This window comes from Condylura cristata, unplaced genomic scaffold (genome assembly GCF_000260355.1).
Source record: "Condylura cristata isolate star-nosed mole 26May11 unplaced genomic scaffold, ConCri1.0 scaffold00031, whole genome shotgun sequence".
In the NCBI taxonomy this organism is placed as follows: Eukaryota; Metazoa; Chordata; class Mammalia; order Eulipotyphla; family Talpidae; genus Condylura; species Condylura cristata.
Genome location: NW_004567132.1, coordinates 10,110,379 through 10,124,352, shown reverse-complemented (window position 1 = coordinate 10,124,352; position 13,974 = coordinate 10,110,379). Strand labels below are relative to the sequence as shown.

At 37.0% G+C, this 13,974-nt stretch overlaps 1 protein-coding gene across 1 annotated transcript in view; it reads right to left on the bottom strand.

Annotated features, from left to right (window-relative positions):
• Positions 1 to 236: 236 nt before the first annotated feature.
• Positions 237 to 13,974, bottom strand: part of ACTR2 (ARP2 actin-related protein 2 homolog (yeast)) — a 34,890-nt gene continuing 21,152 nt past the window's right edge. The window contains exons 6-9 of the mRNA XM_004691459.2: positions 12,792 to 12,941; positions 9,908 to 10,053; positions 5,421 to 5,553; positions 237 to 2,042 (exon numbers count right to left, since the gene is read on the bottom strand). Coding sequence (XP_004691516.1) covers positions 1,872 to 2,042; positions 5,421 to 5,553; positions 9,908 to 10,053; positions 12,792 to 12,941 — 600 coding nt within the window. The 3' untranslated portion in view covers positions 237 to 1,871. The remainder of the gene's footprint in view (positions 2,043 to 5,420; positions 5,554 to 9,907; positions 10,054 to 12,791; positions 12,942 to 13,974) is intronic.

The following is a 13,974-nucleotide window of genomic DNA, read 5'->3' as shown; positions in this document are numbered from 1 at the left end:
CATTTACAAAATGCCACAACTCTTTTTCAAGCATTCACCTGAAAGGAATAGGTAGTTGGTGCATGTGTATCCTTTAACAAGCCTAGTGATCAAATGGTGGGGGGATATATAAGAACATGATTTAGAAACTTTAGAATTCTCAGGTGACTCTGACATCCGTGTTCCTAAAGCCTAGGAGGCGTCTTACAGGTCATTCATGTGTACTGAAGCATGTCCAGCATGCAGGCAAATTTATTTGTTCCAATTACAGTAGAACAGACAAAAAAAAAAAAAGAGACAATATTAACAGAAGCTGTATAATTAAAACTGACCTTCTGCTGCTGCTTATATTTTTATTTTCTCACATTTTCTCTAATTTCAGTCACCCTCAAAAGGAAGCTGCCTTTTTCGAAGCCATTATTAGTAAAGAATATTTTGAAATGAAGGGAAAAATTTTCCCTCTGCATCTGCATTCTGTACAGAATATCCAACTGTACTTTTGTATAATTTCATATCACTTTTTCAAATTTAGCAAGAACTCAAGCCTGAGTACTATCTGATATTTTCTCAGATACCAAGCATTGTCAGCAAGATTCATAAATACGACCTTCTGACACAGGTATGAAAAGTCTGCTAACATTTACAAAATGCCACAACTCTTTTTCAAGCATAAGATGGCTGGGATTTAGTAGGTATGATGATTAGTTTTTGGGGACAAATACAAATTTAAATCTTGATTTCTTGCCAACATTTTCAATAGTCAAGTTTACTCCATTTCTAGGTTTCCAATCAAAACAAAAAAACTAATAGAAATTATTTAACTGGCAACAAGTCCCATATTTCAATATTATTTTTGAACCAACAATTATAACCTACTGCCAGCAATTATTTTATGTATTTACTTGTTTTTGTTAAATAAGCACTGGCCAGTTATATAAAAGAATCATTTGCAAGAATAGTACTTGGCACTGGGTTACCTTAATGCTTCTTATATAAACAGAAGCACTTAGAAAATACCAGCTCTTAAGCACTTTTTTAAACTGTAATTTGAATAGCCAAAAGCATTTTTAAAATGTTATTTCTTCACTGACAGATTCTAGGGAATCTAGTCACAGCTAACCTGGTTGATTTTAAAAAACAAATAAATCCCTAAGTCACATGATAATAGAATACTATACTTGCTTTTTATACCATATCGAAAAAGTTCCAGGCAGACCAAAAGTAGGAGAAAATCTGCCAAATCAAAGTACTGTAAATAAAATTTATCTTATGAACCCGAGATCAGAAAAGCTCACAAATGAAAAAATCAAAAGGCCACCCGCCTCCCCACACAAAAACCCACCCACAACACTTTAGTTCTGAGCCTAACATTTCCCTAAAACGTTAATATGAGAAGCTTTAAGGTACTTCAAAAGCTGTAGCAGTAACTGTTGCAAACACCAGTAGAGGGCTACAGTAAAGGGCTCGCCCACCCGCCCCTTGCAGCCCAGCCAATAATATGTAAAAGCTCCTGTTAAGGTTTTTCCTTATGCTAATAAAGGCATACCACCTAGTGTGCTAAAGACTAAAACTAGCAGCATTAGAGCAGTAAAATGAAAATATGAAGCCTACAGGAATGATCTAAATGCCTACTTAGAAGAAACAATGCAGCAAGACAGGACCCTTTTGCCCTCTTGTCCTGTTTGTAGGGAAGTGGTTGAATTAAACAAGTCAGATTTACCCACATTAACAAAAATTTAACAGGTCTTCCCTAAGACACCAGAAAAAAACCTGACCTTTTCAGTCAAAGGGCACAAAGAGGCCTCTTCCATGTCCTGGAGATGAGTGAGTTCAAAGATTGGCAATAAAGGAAAACAGAAAGCACAGAGGTGTGATGGGACAAGCCTGGGAGTTTATCGAACAGTCACACCAAGTTTCTCTAGCACACGGACACCCTTTTCTTGATATTCTTGTCGGGTCATCCAAAAGTTGTCTTTGTCTTTCATGATATCGGCCAAAACCGCACCACCCAGGAATACCATGTGCTTTCTGCGGGGTGGGTCTTCTATGCGGATCTTAAATTTCTAAAAGGGAAACAGGAGACAATAAAGTTACATTGTGCAAAGGACTTTCTGCTTCCACAGTGACTTTTTTCATATATTCTCTTGTTGAGTTCTCGCAAAAGTCCTATGATGTAAGCAAGAGAGCCACCTTTGGTATCTGAGCTACAGAGACATCTTGTCATTTGCATAAAATTCATCTAGAATACTTTCATCACTCTGTGATCAAAACAGTTCTGATTCACATCTGTAGCTCCATCATTAAGAGCACCCTCTGTCTGTCACTCTCATAGTGTCTCGATCTGAATGATAAGATTTCCTGATCTCTCTGAGACCTTGAGTCCCAGAGTCCTGATTGTAGCAGGTAAGATTTTTACAATTTCTTGAAGGTCTAACACTGCTGTGATTCTGGGTTCTGTGCAATGGAGGAAGGTTAAGTTCTTTTCATAGAAGCAAAGCTCACCTTGTTGTCTCGTAGTCAAATGAAATATTCTCACAATAAGTCCAAATATGGTCAAAACAAATCATGGAGATATTAGAGAAAATGAACATAGTAACCAAAATTAGAGAGTTCACAACTATTAAGAGGAAGGATGTCCTAAAGAAATTCTGCAGAACTCCACTCCCTACTCCAGCTTTCTGGATTCCACCCCTACTCCAGTGATTGGAAACTACAACTCCCAGCAGTTCCAAGGAGAGAACTGTGAGGACCCAAGGGTGGAGCTAAGCAGACATTCTGGGACTTTGGGGGATAAATAGCGAGCGGTTTTCCAACTGTCGCTCTGGAGAGGTAATGGCTTTCCCTCTCGGGAGCAAAGGCTCTCAGACCATGTGACTGGGGGCTAGCAGTTTTAGTAAGTGACTAGAGTTCCAACTTAGCCAAGCTGGTAAGATATTCCAGTTACTTTGTATGCATCTCTCTTTCCCTAGGTTGTTCCTTTTCCTTTCCCCCTTTTTTAAATAAACCCATTACCCTTTTACGTATGTGCAGAAAATTACATTTTAAGAGCGCGAGTGAGGGTCCACAGACTGCAGGCAGCCCAAGTTCACTCTGGGCTACCCTGTAACAAAACTACCACTAATTTTCTAACAAGGGTATAACTCAATCTGTGTGGTCAGTCAACTGCTGAAAGAGAAACACTAAAATGACAGTGTTATTTAGTGCCACAAACCCTGGAAAAGAGTAATCCTGTCATTCTAAGTTATTTGTCTTTATGTCATATAAACTATAAGGATCTGACAATATGACACAGCAACATGGCAATTTTCTTACTACTCAATTTGTAGTTAATCTACTATTAATTACTAAGTCACTTTTTTACTCTCAGGCAAATCAGCAAACTTTTCCTGTAAATGGGCAAACAGCAAATACTAGAGATTTTTTTAGGTCTTTCTAGCAACTATTCAACATAACTAGAAGACAGTTTCAGACAACACGTGACAATATGAAATGGGCCTGGCTATGTTCCAATAAACTTTATTTGCAAAAACAACCAGTTTTTGGCACAGGGATGCCATTCGCCCAACTCTACTCTAAGGGAAGCATGGCTGGTCCATGAAGACACTGTTGCTCCAGCAGGTTCCTTAACTGGCTGTCACATTCCCTCTTTCTTACTCTGTCTTCCATATCTGGGGATCTGGAGGCAGTCTTTTCCTACTTTCGCTCTCTTCCTGAAACTCCACAGTACCTCTGAAACTCATGCTATCAGACCATACCACCCACCACTCCTCCTTGCTCAAGTTTTCTATGATTTCCAAGTTATTTCATCTCATACAAGAGTACTAGTGCTCACTACTATTTCCTGACATTATCCTAGTTACTCTGTCCATTCCCTCTCGTCTTTCTTATAAAACACCAACTAAGATATCATTTTTCTACTTTACCCCCAGCCCTCAAACAACTGAGTAAAACACCAGAAAAACTAAACATCCTGCTTTAATTTAGCACTTACCTCAACTGAGCCCCTTAATGATTCTCAGCAATTCACACATTTCTCCTTCCACTCTCCAGGACAATCATTTGATGCCTCCTCCTCTACCTTTAAATCTCTAGCATCCCCACCCTGCTCTCGGAGCCTCACTGGTCTTTCTACAACATCTCCAATTCCACCCTTCCCTCTCAAGTCACCATGCCTGATGATGCTTTAAAAACAAGTAAGATTCTAGAATTTCTTTGCTCAAAACCTTTTTAAGGCTTTACATTTCACTTGGAGCAAAGTCAAACTCATTCCTGTGGCTAAATAAGACCTGCATCCCTACTACCTTTGTGAACTCACCTCCCGGCACACCTATATTCTTATAACATAGGCCTGTTGTGTTTGCAGTTTCTGCCTTTCAGAAAATCCTTCCCCAGTTACCCAACTCCTTCAATACCTCTCTTCTGCTCAAGTTACCTCATTAGAGAGGCTTTACCTCATTAGAGAGGCTCACGCTTACTTTACATTTCATCACAGTATGGACAATGTGTAATACAGTCATCATTTATAGACTGAAAGAGGGATTTTCTTTTGTTCGTTAACTGTTTTGTCCCTAGTCCTACTGCAGTGTTTGAAACCCAGGAGTGCCAAAAATATCTGCTGGATAAAGAAGTGACAATGTCATATGTTTAATTGAATAATGTGAGACAAATGAGAGAGGTACTTAAGACAACATGGCTTCTTTTCAATTTTCTAATTTGTTTAAGTGTATTATGTCTATTCTCAATTTAAATCACATATATAAGATGTAATTGTGTCTGTAATACAGAGTCCCTGGAGGTATGTAAATTCATTATCTATCACTTGATCTAAGTCAGTGAGACAAAACTGAGATTAATTCAAAATTAATTAATTCTTGGTTAAGTTCACAGTAAAAGTTCAGTGCCAAACACCCAACTATTTTAACCTTTCTTTATACTCTACACACCCATAACTACCAATTAAAGTCTGCTGAAAGAGCTACAGCAGTTGATGGGGGATGCAAACAACTGGAGACATGTTTTACACCTGACTAGGGAGGGATGATGCAAGAAATAGCCAAAAAACTACCTAATTTAGAAATAGGAAATAGTTCAAGAACTCCCCTGAAGGCTAATTACATAAAATACCCAAAGTGGACATCTATCTCTCAGTAGTTCAGAAGGTTCTTCCAGGTATTTTGAGGGACACTGAATTCAGCTTCTTTGTTAGAGATGAACCAGACTGTTGGCCCTGGAACTAGCTGCCTCCACCTACAGAGGCAACCAGGCATTACAATGGCCCTGGGGCAGAACTTAACTTGAACTATTTACTTCTTCCTGTCTCTGCAAGGGTGCACTTTGGCTACATTAGGAGGACTTCTTGCTCCCTCTGGTGGTAGTCAAGATTCACAAGCTACCTCACAGGGTTTTCAATGGGTGTTTACAGTTGAATTATCATTACTTACAGAAAGTTTTTCCACGTCTCCCTTTAAAACTCGTTCTAAGTAAAGTTGTTTGAGTTCTCGTTCCAACCTTGATGGCAGACCAGGGTACATAGTAGACCCTCCAGAGAGCACAATGTGCTTATAGAATTCAGATCTAAAAGAACACAATAGGTATTCATAAGGTTTCAGATTAAGACAACTATATCTCAAAGGAACTGTTATTTGTGTCAACCTGAGGGGCTGCTGACAAAAGTAAAGACAATTCAGTATGGAAAGCACAAGACTAAATGTTACTACAATGTTAGATAACAAATCTTTTCATATAAAAACACTGTAATTTAATGTAAGTACTTTTTTAACGATTTATTTATTTATTCATTCATACAGAACTGGGGTACAGGCCAGAGATGCAGAGGGTGAGGGATTCACCAGAGACAGAGTGGGGAGCAGAACAGGCAGATCGATGAAGTACACTGCTGAGGGGAGCAGCCGGTGGGTCAGGAGGATCTGCCAAGCCATGTGGGTTTCCTCCAGGATAGGCGGGGATTGAACTCATGCAGAAGTGGCTTTAGCTTAGTGCTGTGCTTTAACCCACTGCACCACCAGGGAGGTCCCTGAAAGTACTTTTAAAGCACATGACTCTTGGAAATGTAGCTGAGCATTTTACCAATGACCATGTTTTTACATGACAAATCTCTAATATCTGGGCTGAGTTATCTATCACAGGGCTTCCATAGAGCTACTGAGATGTGGCTGTTTACTCTAATCAACCATATTCAACTTTGATTTGAGGGCCTGCTTTTTAATTTTCCATTTGCCTTTTGTAATTTTCCTGTTGTCCTTTATTTTGGGCTGTACACTGATTTCTGGCTAGATGTTTGCTCCTTATAGCAGGCCTCTCTTTTTCAAACATGCTATTGGCTACGGTACGCAAAACTAAAATAAATGCATATGTAGTAAATGTAATATAATCTAAGACTGAGAAACTCTTCTCATTGTAAAGTTCAGAAGCTGAGTCACATCCATTTTGGCCTTATTCAAACTGCCTTCCAGACTTTCAGACTTCCAGGTTCCTACGGCTCAGGCTACTCTGTACATCTAACATCTAGAAAAACAATGTTTCTGTATTTAATTGCAGAAGTTTGCGTGAGTACAGCAAAAGCCAAGCAGTTCAAGTACGAACATAAGATATATACCCTTGGGCGTTTATATATATACTTTCCATTCGCAACTACACAAAGCAAAATCTGAACTGTACTATTTTCAATGCTTGCTCTGAGAGGATACTGTGCTTTAGGAATGCCAAACCTCTAATAACCACTAGCGGGCGTGGACTTTTAAATGCAATTTTGCTATTAATAATCAGTAAATCAAGGTATAATGCACCTACTTTATCCTTACTGTAAGACTCTACCACAATTACAAAGACCATTTTAGATTTTTTGGGTCATCTTCCATTAGATTTATAGATTGTTATAAACCAACTGCTATTTAAAAAAATTTCCATTATTAACCCAGCCATCCTACCAAAATCAGTGGGTATTTAATTCAGGGCTAAACAAATAAGTAAGCTAACACTGCTTTACAAAAAGCTTCTGAGTAAATTCCTCAACAACCTGCATATAAGGAGGGTGGTGTTCTAACTAAGATTCATACTTTATAGGCAACAAAAGAAAAGATTATGTAGCTTTTTATAGGACTAAATAAAAAGTTTTTGTATGGCCAAAAACTAAAGTCAGAGACAAATGACAAATCAGGAAACAATGTCTGTACAGATATCACAGAAACTTAACAGAATTTTCAATGACTGGATTAAAAAGATGTGGTACATATACACAATGGAATACTACTCAGCAACCAAAAAAAAAAACACCACACATGCCTTTTGCAGCAACATGGATGGAGCTGGAAAAGATCATGCTTAGTGAGATAAGCCAGAAAGAAAAGGAAAAATACAGATGGTTTCACTCATAGCAGGAGTATAAAGGACCAGGCGAGAAAATAATAATAATAATGAACAACCATATACCAGAGACATTTTATGGGGATGGCATGGGGAATGGGATCAAAAACAGTGGGGGGGGAGGGAAATGCACTGGACTATGGTGATGGCACAAGGGTGATTTGGTGATGGGAAGCCCATGGGGATTACAACTGAGATGGAAAATGCACAAAATGATATAAACTATTTAAAAAAAAAAGAATTTTCAGAAACTACAGGGGGAAAAATGACAAACCTGCTATAGAATGAGCAAAAACCACTAACAGATAGCCCACTAAAATATAAACAAAATGGTCCTAAACACAGAAAGATATGATCAACTTTACTCTTAGTGAGACAAATGTAAATTACAACTATACTAAGACACCTTTTTTCATGCAACACACTGGCATGAAATTATAAATACTGAGATGTTTACCTGACTGAGAACAAGCTGTGGGGACACCTGTATTACTGGTGGGAATGTGGGTACAACTTCCACAGAGGGGAGTTTAGCTATAACAAAACTCCATGCGTTCATCCTTAGACCCAACAATTTCCTCTTCAGAAAGTTTTTCAAAATACAGATGCCCAACAATATAAAAATACAGTGTACACAAGCATTAATCACTGCAGTTCAGCCTAAATACTGGAATCTACCTTGATAACCAATCATAAAAGATTCATTAAATAAACTGTGCTGTACAAACAATGGAGTCCTATGCAACTGGAAAAAAAGAACAAAGACAATCCCTAGGAAATGATCAAAGATTGTGTATTGCAAAGTATGAAATGAGTATTTATACTATGCTGCTTTTGTGTAAAGGAATAAACACAGCAAGGAGGAACCTGAAACTGAGAGAGCATTTACCTACAGGAGGAAGGAAACAGGGGCAGGGTGAGTAACACCAAGAACTTAATGCTCTTTACTATACTGTTCATACCCACTTGACTATATTGTTAAGAGTTTTGCCTGTTCAGAAAACAAAAGTGAGCTGGGAATATTCTGTACCATAAAACAAAACGTGCTCAGGGAAAGATGGGAGTATGTCAAAGAACAAGAGCCAAGAATTGAGTGTCCACCAATGGCCAAAAACAAGTCAAGCATCAAAATATATAAATACAGTAATACATTACAATCCACTGAATAAAACTATGTGTCCATACTAATAACAGACAAGCAAACAAAACAGGGAGGGAAGGAAAGCACTACCGATGCTAGAATGCCAATTAGGTAAGTACAGAAGTATTAACAATTACAAATCACCTTCTTGTGACCATTACAATAAAAATGAATTTAGTCAAGAGTTATTAATAGATGGTGAAAGGAGGGACGCAGTTTGATATTTGCATAGTTTCACAATATTTTCCTACAAGTTACTTGTAAATTAGTAAAGTAAAAGTAGAAAAACTATACAGGATAAAAAAGGAAACTTGGCTAAGAGCTTGATGCAAAAATCACCAGTAAGACATCACCTCTGGATGTGACACACTGAGGACACACCGCTTAGGGAGCAGTCTGTCCAAAGTGCATAACCTGAAGCAAATCATGAAAAAACAAACACAAATGAAAAAAAAATTCACCAAAATAATTGGCCTATTCTCTGCAAAGATGTCAACCTCATGAAAGACAAAAATCTTAAAAGACAAAAAATGACTAAGAGACAGGACAACTAAATACACTGTATATCTTTTACTGGGGATAAGAAAAATTTCATAAAGGAATTCACTGGGAGACTGAATGGACAAATCTGAACTATGGATGGTAGATTCAAGTATCTCAGTAATCAATCTCCTGAACTCAAATAGCTACTCTGTGGGTAGAGATTATCTTCATTTTTAGGAAATACAAACTGAATATTAAGGAGTAGAGAGGACTAACATGTTTAACCAATCTCAATAACTCAATAATTCAAGGGGGGAAAAAAGCATGATCGAACAAGCAGGCAGAATGTAAAACTACTGAAATGAGAAACTGCATGCTCTACTACTCCATAACCTTTCTTTCAGCTTTAAATTATTTCCAAATGAAATTCTGAAGGGGGCTCTGAGATGCAGTGATATATGGTGTTCAACATCTAGTGTGTGTCACCCTATCAAAAAATTATTTTGGCATGGGAAGTTCAGTGATGTGATTCTTGCTTGCCAAAAAATTATTTTGCCTTATCTATTCAAAAACAAGATTCAGATAACAGACAACTCGGTCATTCCATTTATATTCCATTAATTTAAGACATAAATTTGGGGACCTCCCTGGTGGAATAAGGGATTAAGTCGCAGCACTATGAGGCTAACGCCAGACACTAAAGCCAGGAGTTGACCCACATGGTGTGGCAGACCTCTCCTGTCCCACCCGCTACTCCCCTCAGCAGTGTATCTCAGTACACCTGCCTGTTCTGCTCCCCACTTTGTCTCTGGTGAATCCTCTCACTCCTCATCCCACCTCTGGCCTACACCCCAGTTCTTGTATGCATAAATACATGAATCTAGAAAAAAAAGATAAATTTGAAAACACAATTTCTTCTACCTGGTATCAATGTCAGCTGCCTGTATTGTGTTAAAAAGCAGCTCAGCAACACCTACTCCCTCCACGTTGATCAAGTGAGGCTGAAACAGAGCTTCTGGGGCTTCAAATCTCTCTCCCCCAACTTTGATAATGCGACCATCTGGAAGCTAGAAACCAAGAATAACCAGGGTTTAGTCAGCAGAAAAATTTTTCAAATTTGTTAGTGTTCTCTAGAACATAGTACTTACTTTTAGACACATCTGTTCTAAAACCAAAATCACTACCGGTAACATAGATCTCTTAAAATACACTTAAAAAATAAAAAAGAAAAAAGGTAAAATAAAATACATTTGAGATAACTGTTCTTGTTTTCCCTCTCTTTTCTGCTTAAAATTGGTATACCAAAACTCTATCAGGAATTTCTAGAAGTCACCAGTGAATGAGAGCATGATGCTCCACTGGTATGTGCAGCAAAAATAAACAGGCCAACCGTGATCAAACGCTGTTACCTGGATTTTGGTGAGGTCACTGCTGCTCGTCTTATCCTTTAGTAGATATTTTATCACATATTATAGACACATTAAATATTTCAAAGAATTTCTTTCCCCAAATATTTTGTGAAATTTTATTGTTTTGCCACCAGAACACTTTATCACCTATCATTTATTTTGGTCAAACTGATTAATCCAAAAAGTTTTATGACCAGAACAGCTCAAGAAGGCAATTCTGTTCTATCCTAATTAGTATGTCTTACTAAATTTTATACAACAGAGAAATAAAATTTTAATTGAAGGATGAATCAATGTGATCATCTAGCATTACAACATGATCTTGTGCAGAATATTTTTAATTTATATTAAATGAGAAATGTTAAGTAGACAGTCCCTGTCTTAAGCTACCTAACAATTCTCTGGACTGACCTAGTTACAAGTATACTTGTATATGCTGGCATGTGTGTGCTGATATAGATATCAGTTAGTTTTATATTAATGTTTATGATATAATTTTTATTCTATTTTTATTCTAATCCTGACTTTCCAATACAACAACGTGCCAGAAAGTAAGTTCTTTAAAATGTTGACTTTATGTTTTACTGTAAATGTCTACCCATGTGGAGAAAGCAATCACATTTTTAAAAAACTCCATAATTTAAAAAAATTAAATGGTATCAAGTCTCTAACATAAGTAAATAACAATACCTATTAAAAGTTATTTTTAAAAAAGATTTATTTATTTATTCATACAGAACTGGGGTACAGGCCAGAGATTCGGAGGGTGAAAAGATTCACCAGGGACAAAGTGGGGAGCAGAACAGGCACTGCTGAGGGGAGCAGTAGGCCGGTCAGGAGAGGTCTGCCACGCCATGTGGATCTCCTCCAGGGCAGGCGGGGATTGAACTCATGCAAAAGTGGCTCAAGCTTCTTAGTGCTGTGCTTTAACACACTGCACCACCAGGGAGGGCCTAGAAGTCATTCTTAAACAACAAAGTCACCAGGTGAGTTTAAAAAACCTGACAAAAATCACCTAGAACATGGGGAAAACTTCGAAAGGTCACTAGCCAAACCTCTTTAGACCAGCCTCTCCGGTGTTGGGATTCTCTCAATGCTTTGGCCACTGGCCAGGAGGGTGTCAAGTGTTTCGCCTCTAGGGAAGGTTAAGTCTGGATGGCTCCCATTTCGTTTGTTTGTTTCCAATTTCTTTGAACCAAATCTTGTTCTTTTGTCTGACTTGCTACTTCCTCTTTACTAGTCAGTATGCCATTTTTTTATTTGCAGTACATATTTCTGTAACCTATTTCAAATTCTTTAAGAAAGACGGAAAGAAAGAAATAAAAACTGTCTTACACTTCTAGTTCCCTCATCTTTTGCCTAATGCCATTTTCTTCCAAACAAATCAAGTAGATAGAAAACTGGAAATTAAGAGACACTGTAGAGAAGGCTTCAGGAAAGAATTTTCAGGCAAACACGGATATCATTAAGTTACTAAATAGGTCTTATTAACTATTTGGATAAATATCTTTAATAATAATTTATATAATTATTTATAAAAGTTAATATTTTAAAATGACCTTTACACATATTTGTGACTATATAGAGTTTATATGAATCAAAGGGTTTAAATATACTTGCTTTTACTGCTGTTTATTTTATTTCAGTAGTAACTAGATTACAGATGCGATACAGAAGTACTTTAGATTTAAATGAACGTAACAGACTTAAGAAAGCAATACATTAAAATCCAACTAGGATCATCTCTTCCAGTATAAGATATAACTAGCCCAGTTGTGAGGTCAAGTTAGCATTTGTTTTGAACATCACATTAAAAAAATGTAAAGTCAGGGAAAGACTGCCACCTACTGAATTATTAAAACAATTCTCCAGGATACCCCAGATATGTTTCCTAGAACATGAGTCCTATGAAATACTAGAGTCCCATAGTCTACTAAGGTAGAAAAAGAAGCATACTAGATTCTCACAGTGAGGTATACATTAACATAACAAAGGTTATGAGAAGTCCTGCAGCAAAGCAAAACTAAGTCTCTAAGAATTATAAGCATTATTTTAATTTTTGTGAAATACCTATTAACATCTCAGAGAAACATTCCTTAAAACACTTACTGAAAAGCACTATTCTAGACGCAGAATATCAAAATAATATCTCTATCTAATTATGTCCTAAAGTACAAAGGTTACTTTATGACTTTTGCTTTATATTGCATGATATGGTTTTTAAAATAATTAAATAGAATCTCAATACAGAAAGACATCAGTGGTCAGGCATATACTTATCACCAACAACCTAAAAGCAAAATAATGAACTCTTAAGAAAATTTCCTTAAGTGGATACCAATCATGCTGACAGTCTATTTTAAAAGCACATATATTTTATTACTGGAAATACTTACTGTGTAAGATTCGACTAATACTGTGGTTTCTAAGGCCAGTTTCTGCTCTTGCTCAATATTATACCCAACATAGCACAGTTTTTCTTTAATCATGCGAACTGTTTCAAAATCAGCAGAATGGTTGAAGGCATATCCCCGCAACAGAAGGAGCTGACACCAAGAAAAAAAAAAGCAGTGAGTTCACTGTTACTTTGAGTTAGTTAAATTCTGCATAAGTTATTGCTCATTATATGTCACATCAGTAACAAATGAAATGGGAAGTAGATCCTTAGCTCTTACTGAATATTTAAGAAACAAAGATACTAGTTACCATAAAAGGATTTATATTTCAGTTTCACAGAAAGTATCAGAATTAAGTTTTAGATAAATGGTTACAAAGGTAAGGAAAAAAAGCTATCTTTTAAAAGTACTACCTGATCATTAATATCTAGACAGTTTTGATCATCAAAGTGTATTAATAAAGCTCTTACTACAGTAGGAAAAACATACAACTGATCCATGTTAATCATAGACTTTTTGTGGTGATCTTTTCACACTATATGCAAATATTGCATCATAATGTGGTACACCTGAAACTAATACAACATTGTCTATCAACTTTATTTCAGTTAAAAAAAATCTATTAATAGGGGCCTACCCTAGTGATGCAACGGGTTAAAAATACAGCACCACGATGCTATCCTCAGCCACTGTAGCATGAGTTCGATCCCGGGTGGGGGGGTGACCCACATGGTGTGGCAGACCTCTCCTGACCCACCCACTGCTCCTCTCAGCAGTGTATTTCAGTAGCTCTGCCTGTTCTGCTCCCCTCTCTGTCTCTGGTGAATCCTCTTACCCTCCACACCTCTAGCCTGTACCCCAGTTCTTGTGTGCATGAATAAACAGACCTTTTTAAAAAATCTATTAATAAATATTATTTTAGCACTGAATTCCTATAATTGGCAATTTGCTTAATCAATATCATATTCAGGAAATACGAGATCTTAGAAAAAGTTTTATCCCTAGTTTCTAGTATTATACCTGACACATGTTAGATAGGAAATATCACTTGTTGAACAAATGGAAAATCAATCCCCCTGACAGAAACAAAATAAAAAAATACAACTGGACTTTTCATATGAAAACTTAAAAATGAGTCCCCTAGCTTTTGTGTTTATATTCAAAAGACCACTCATGGAAACTC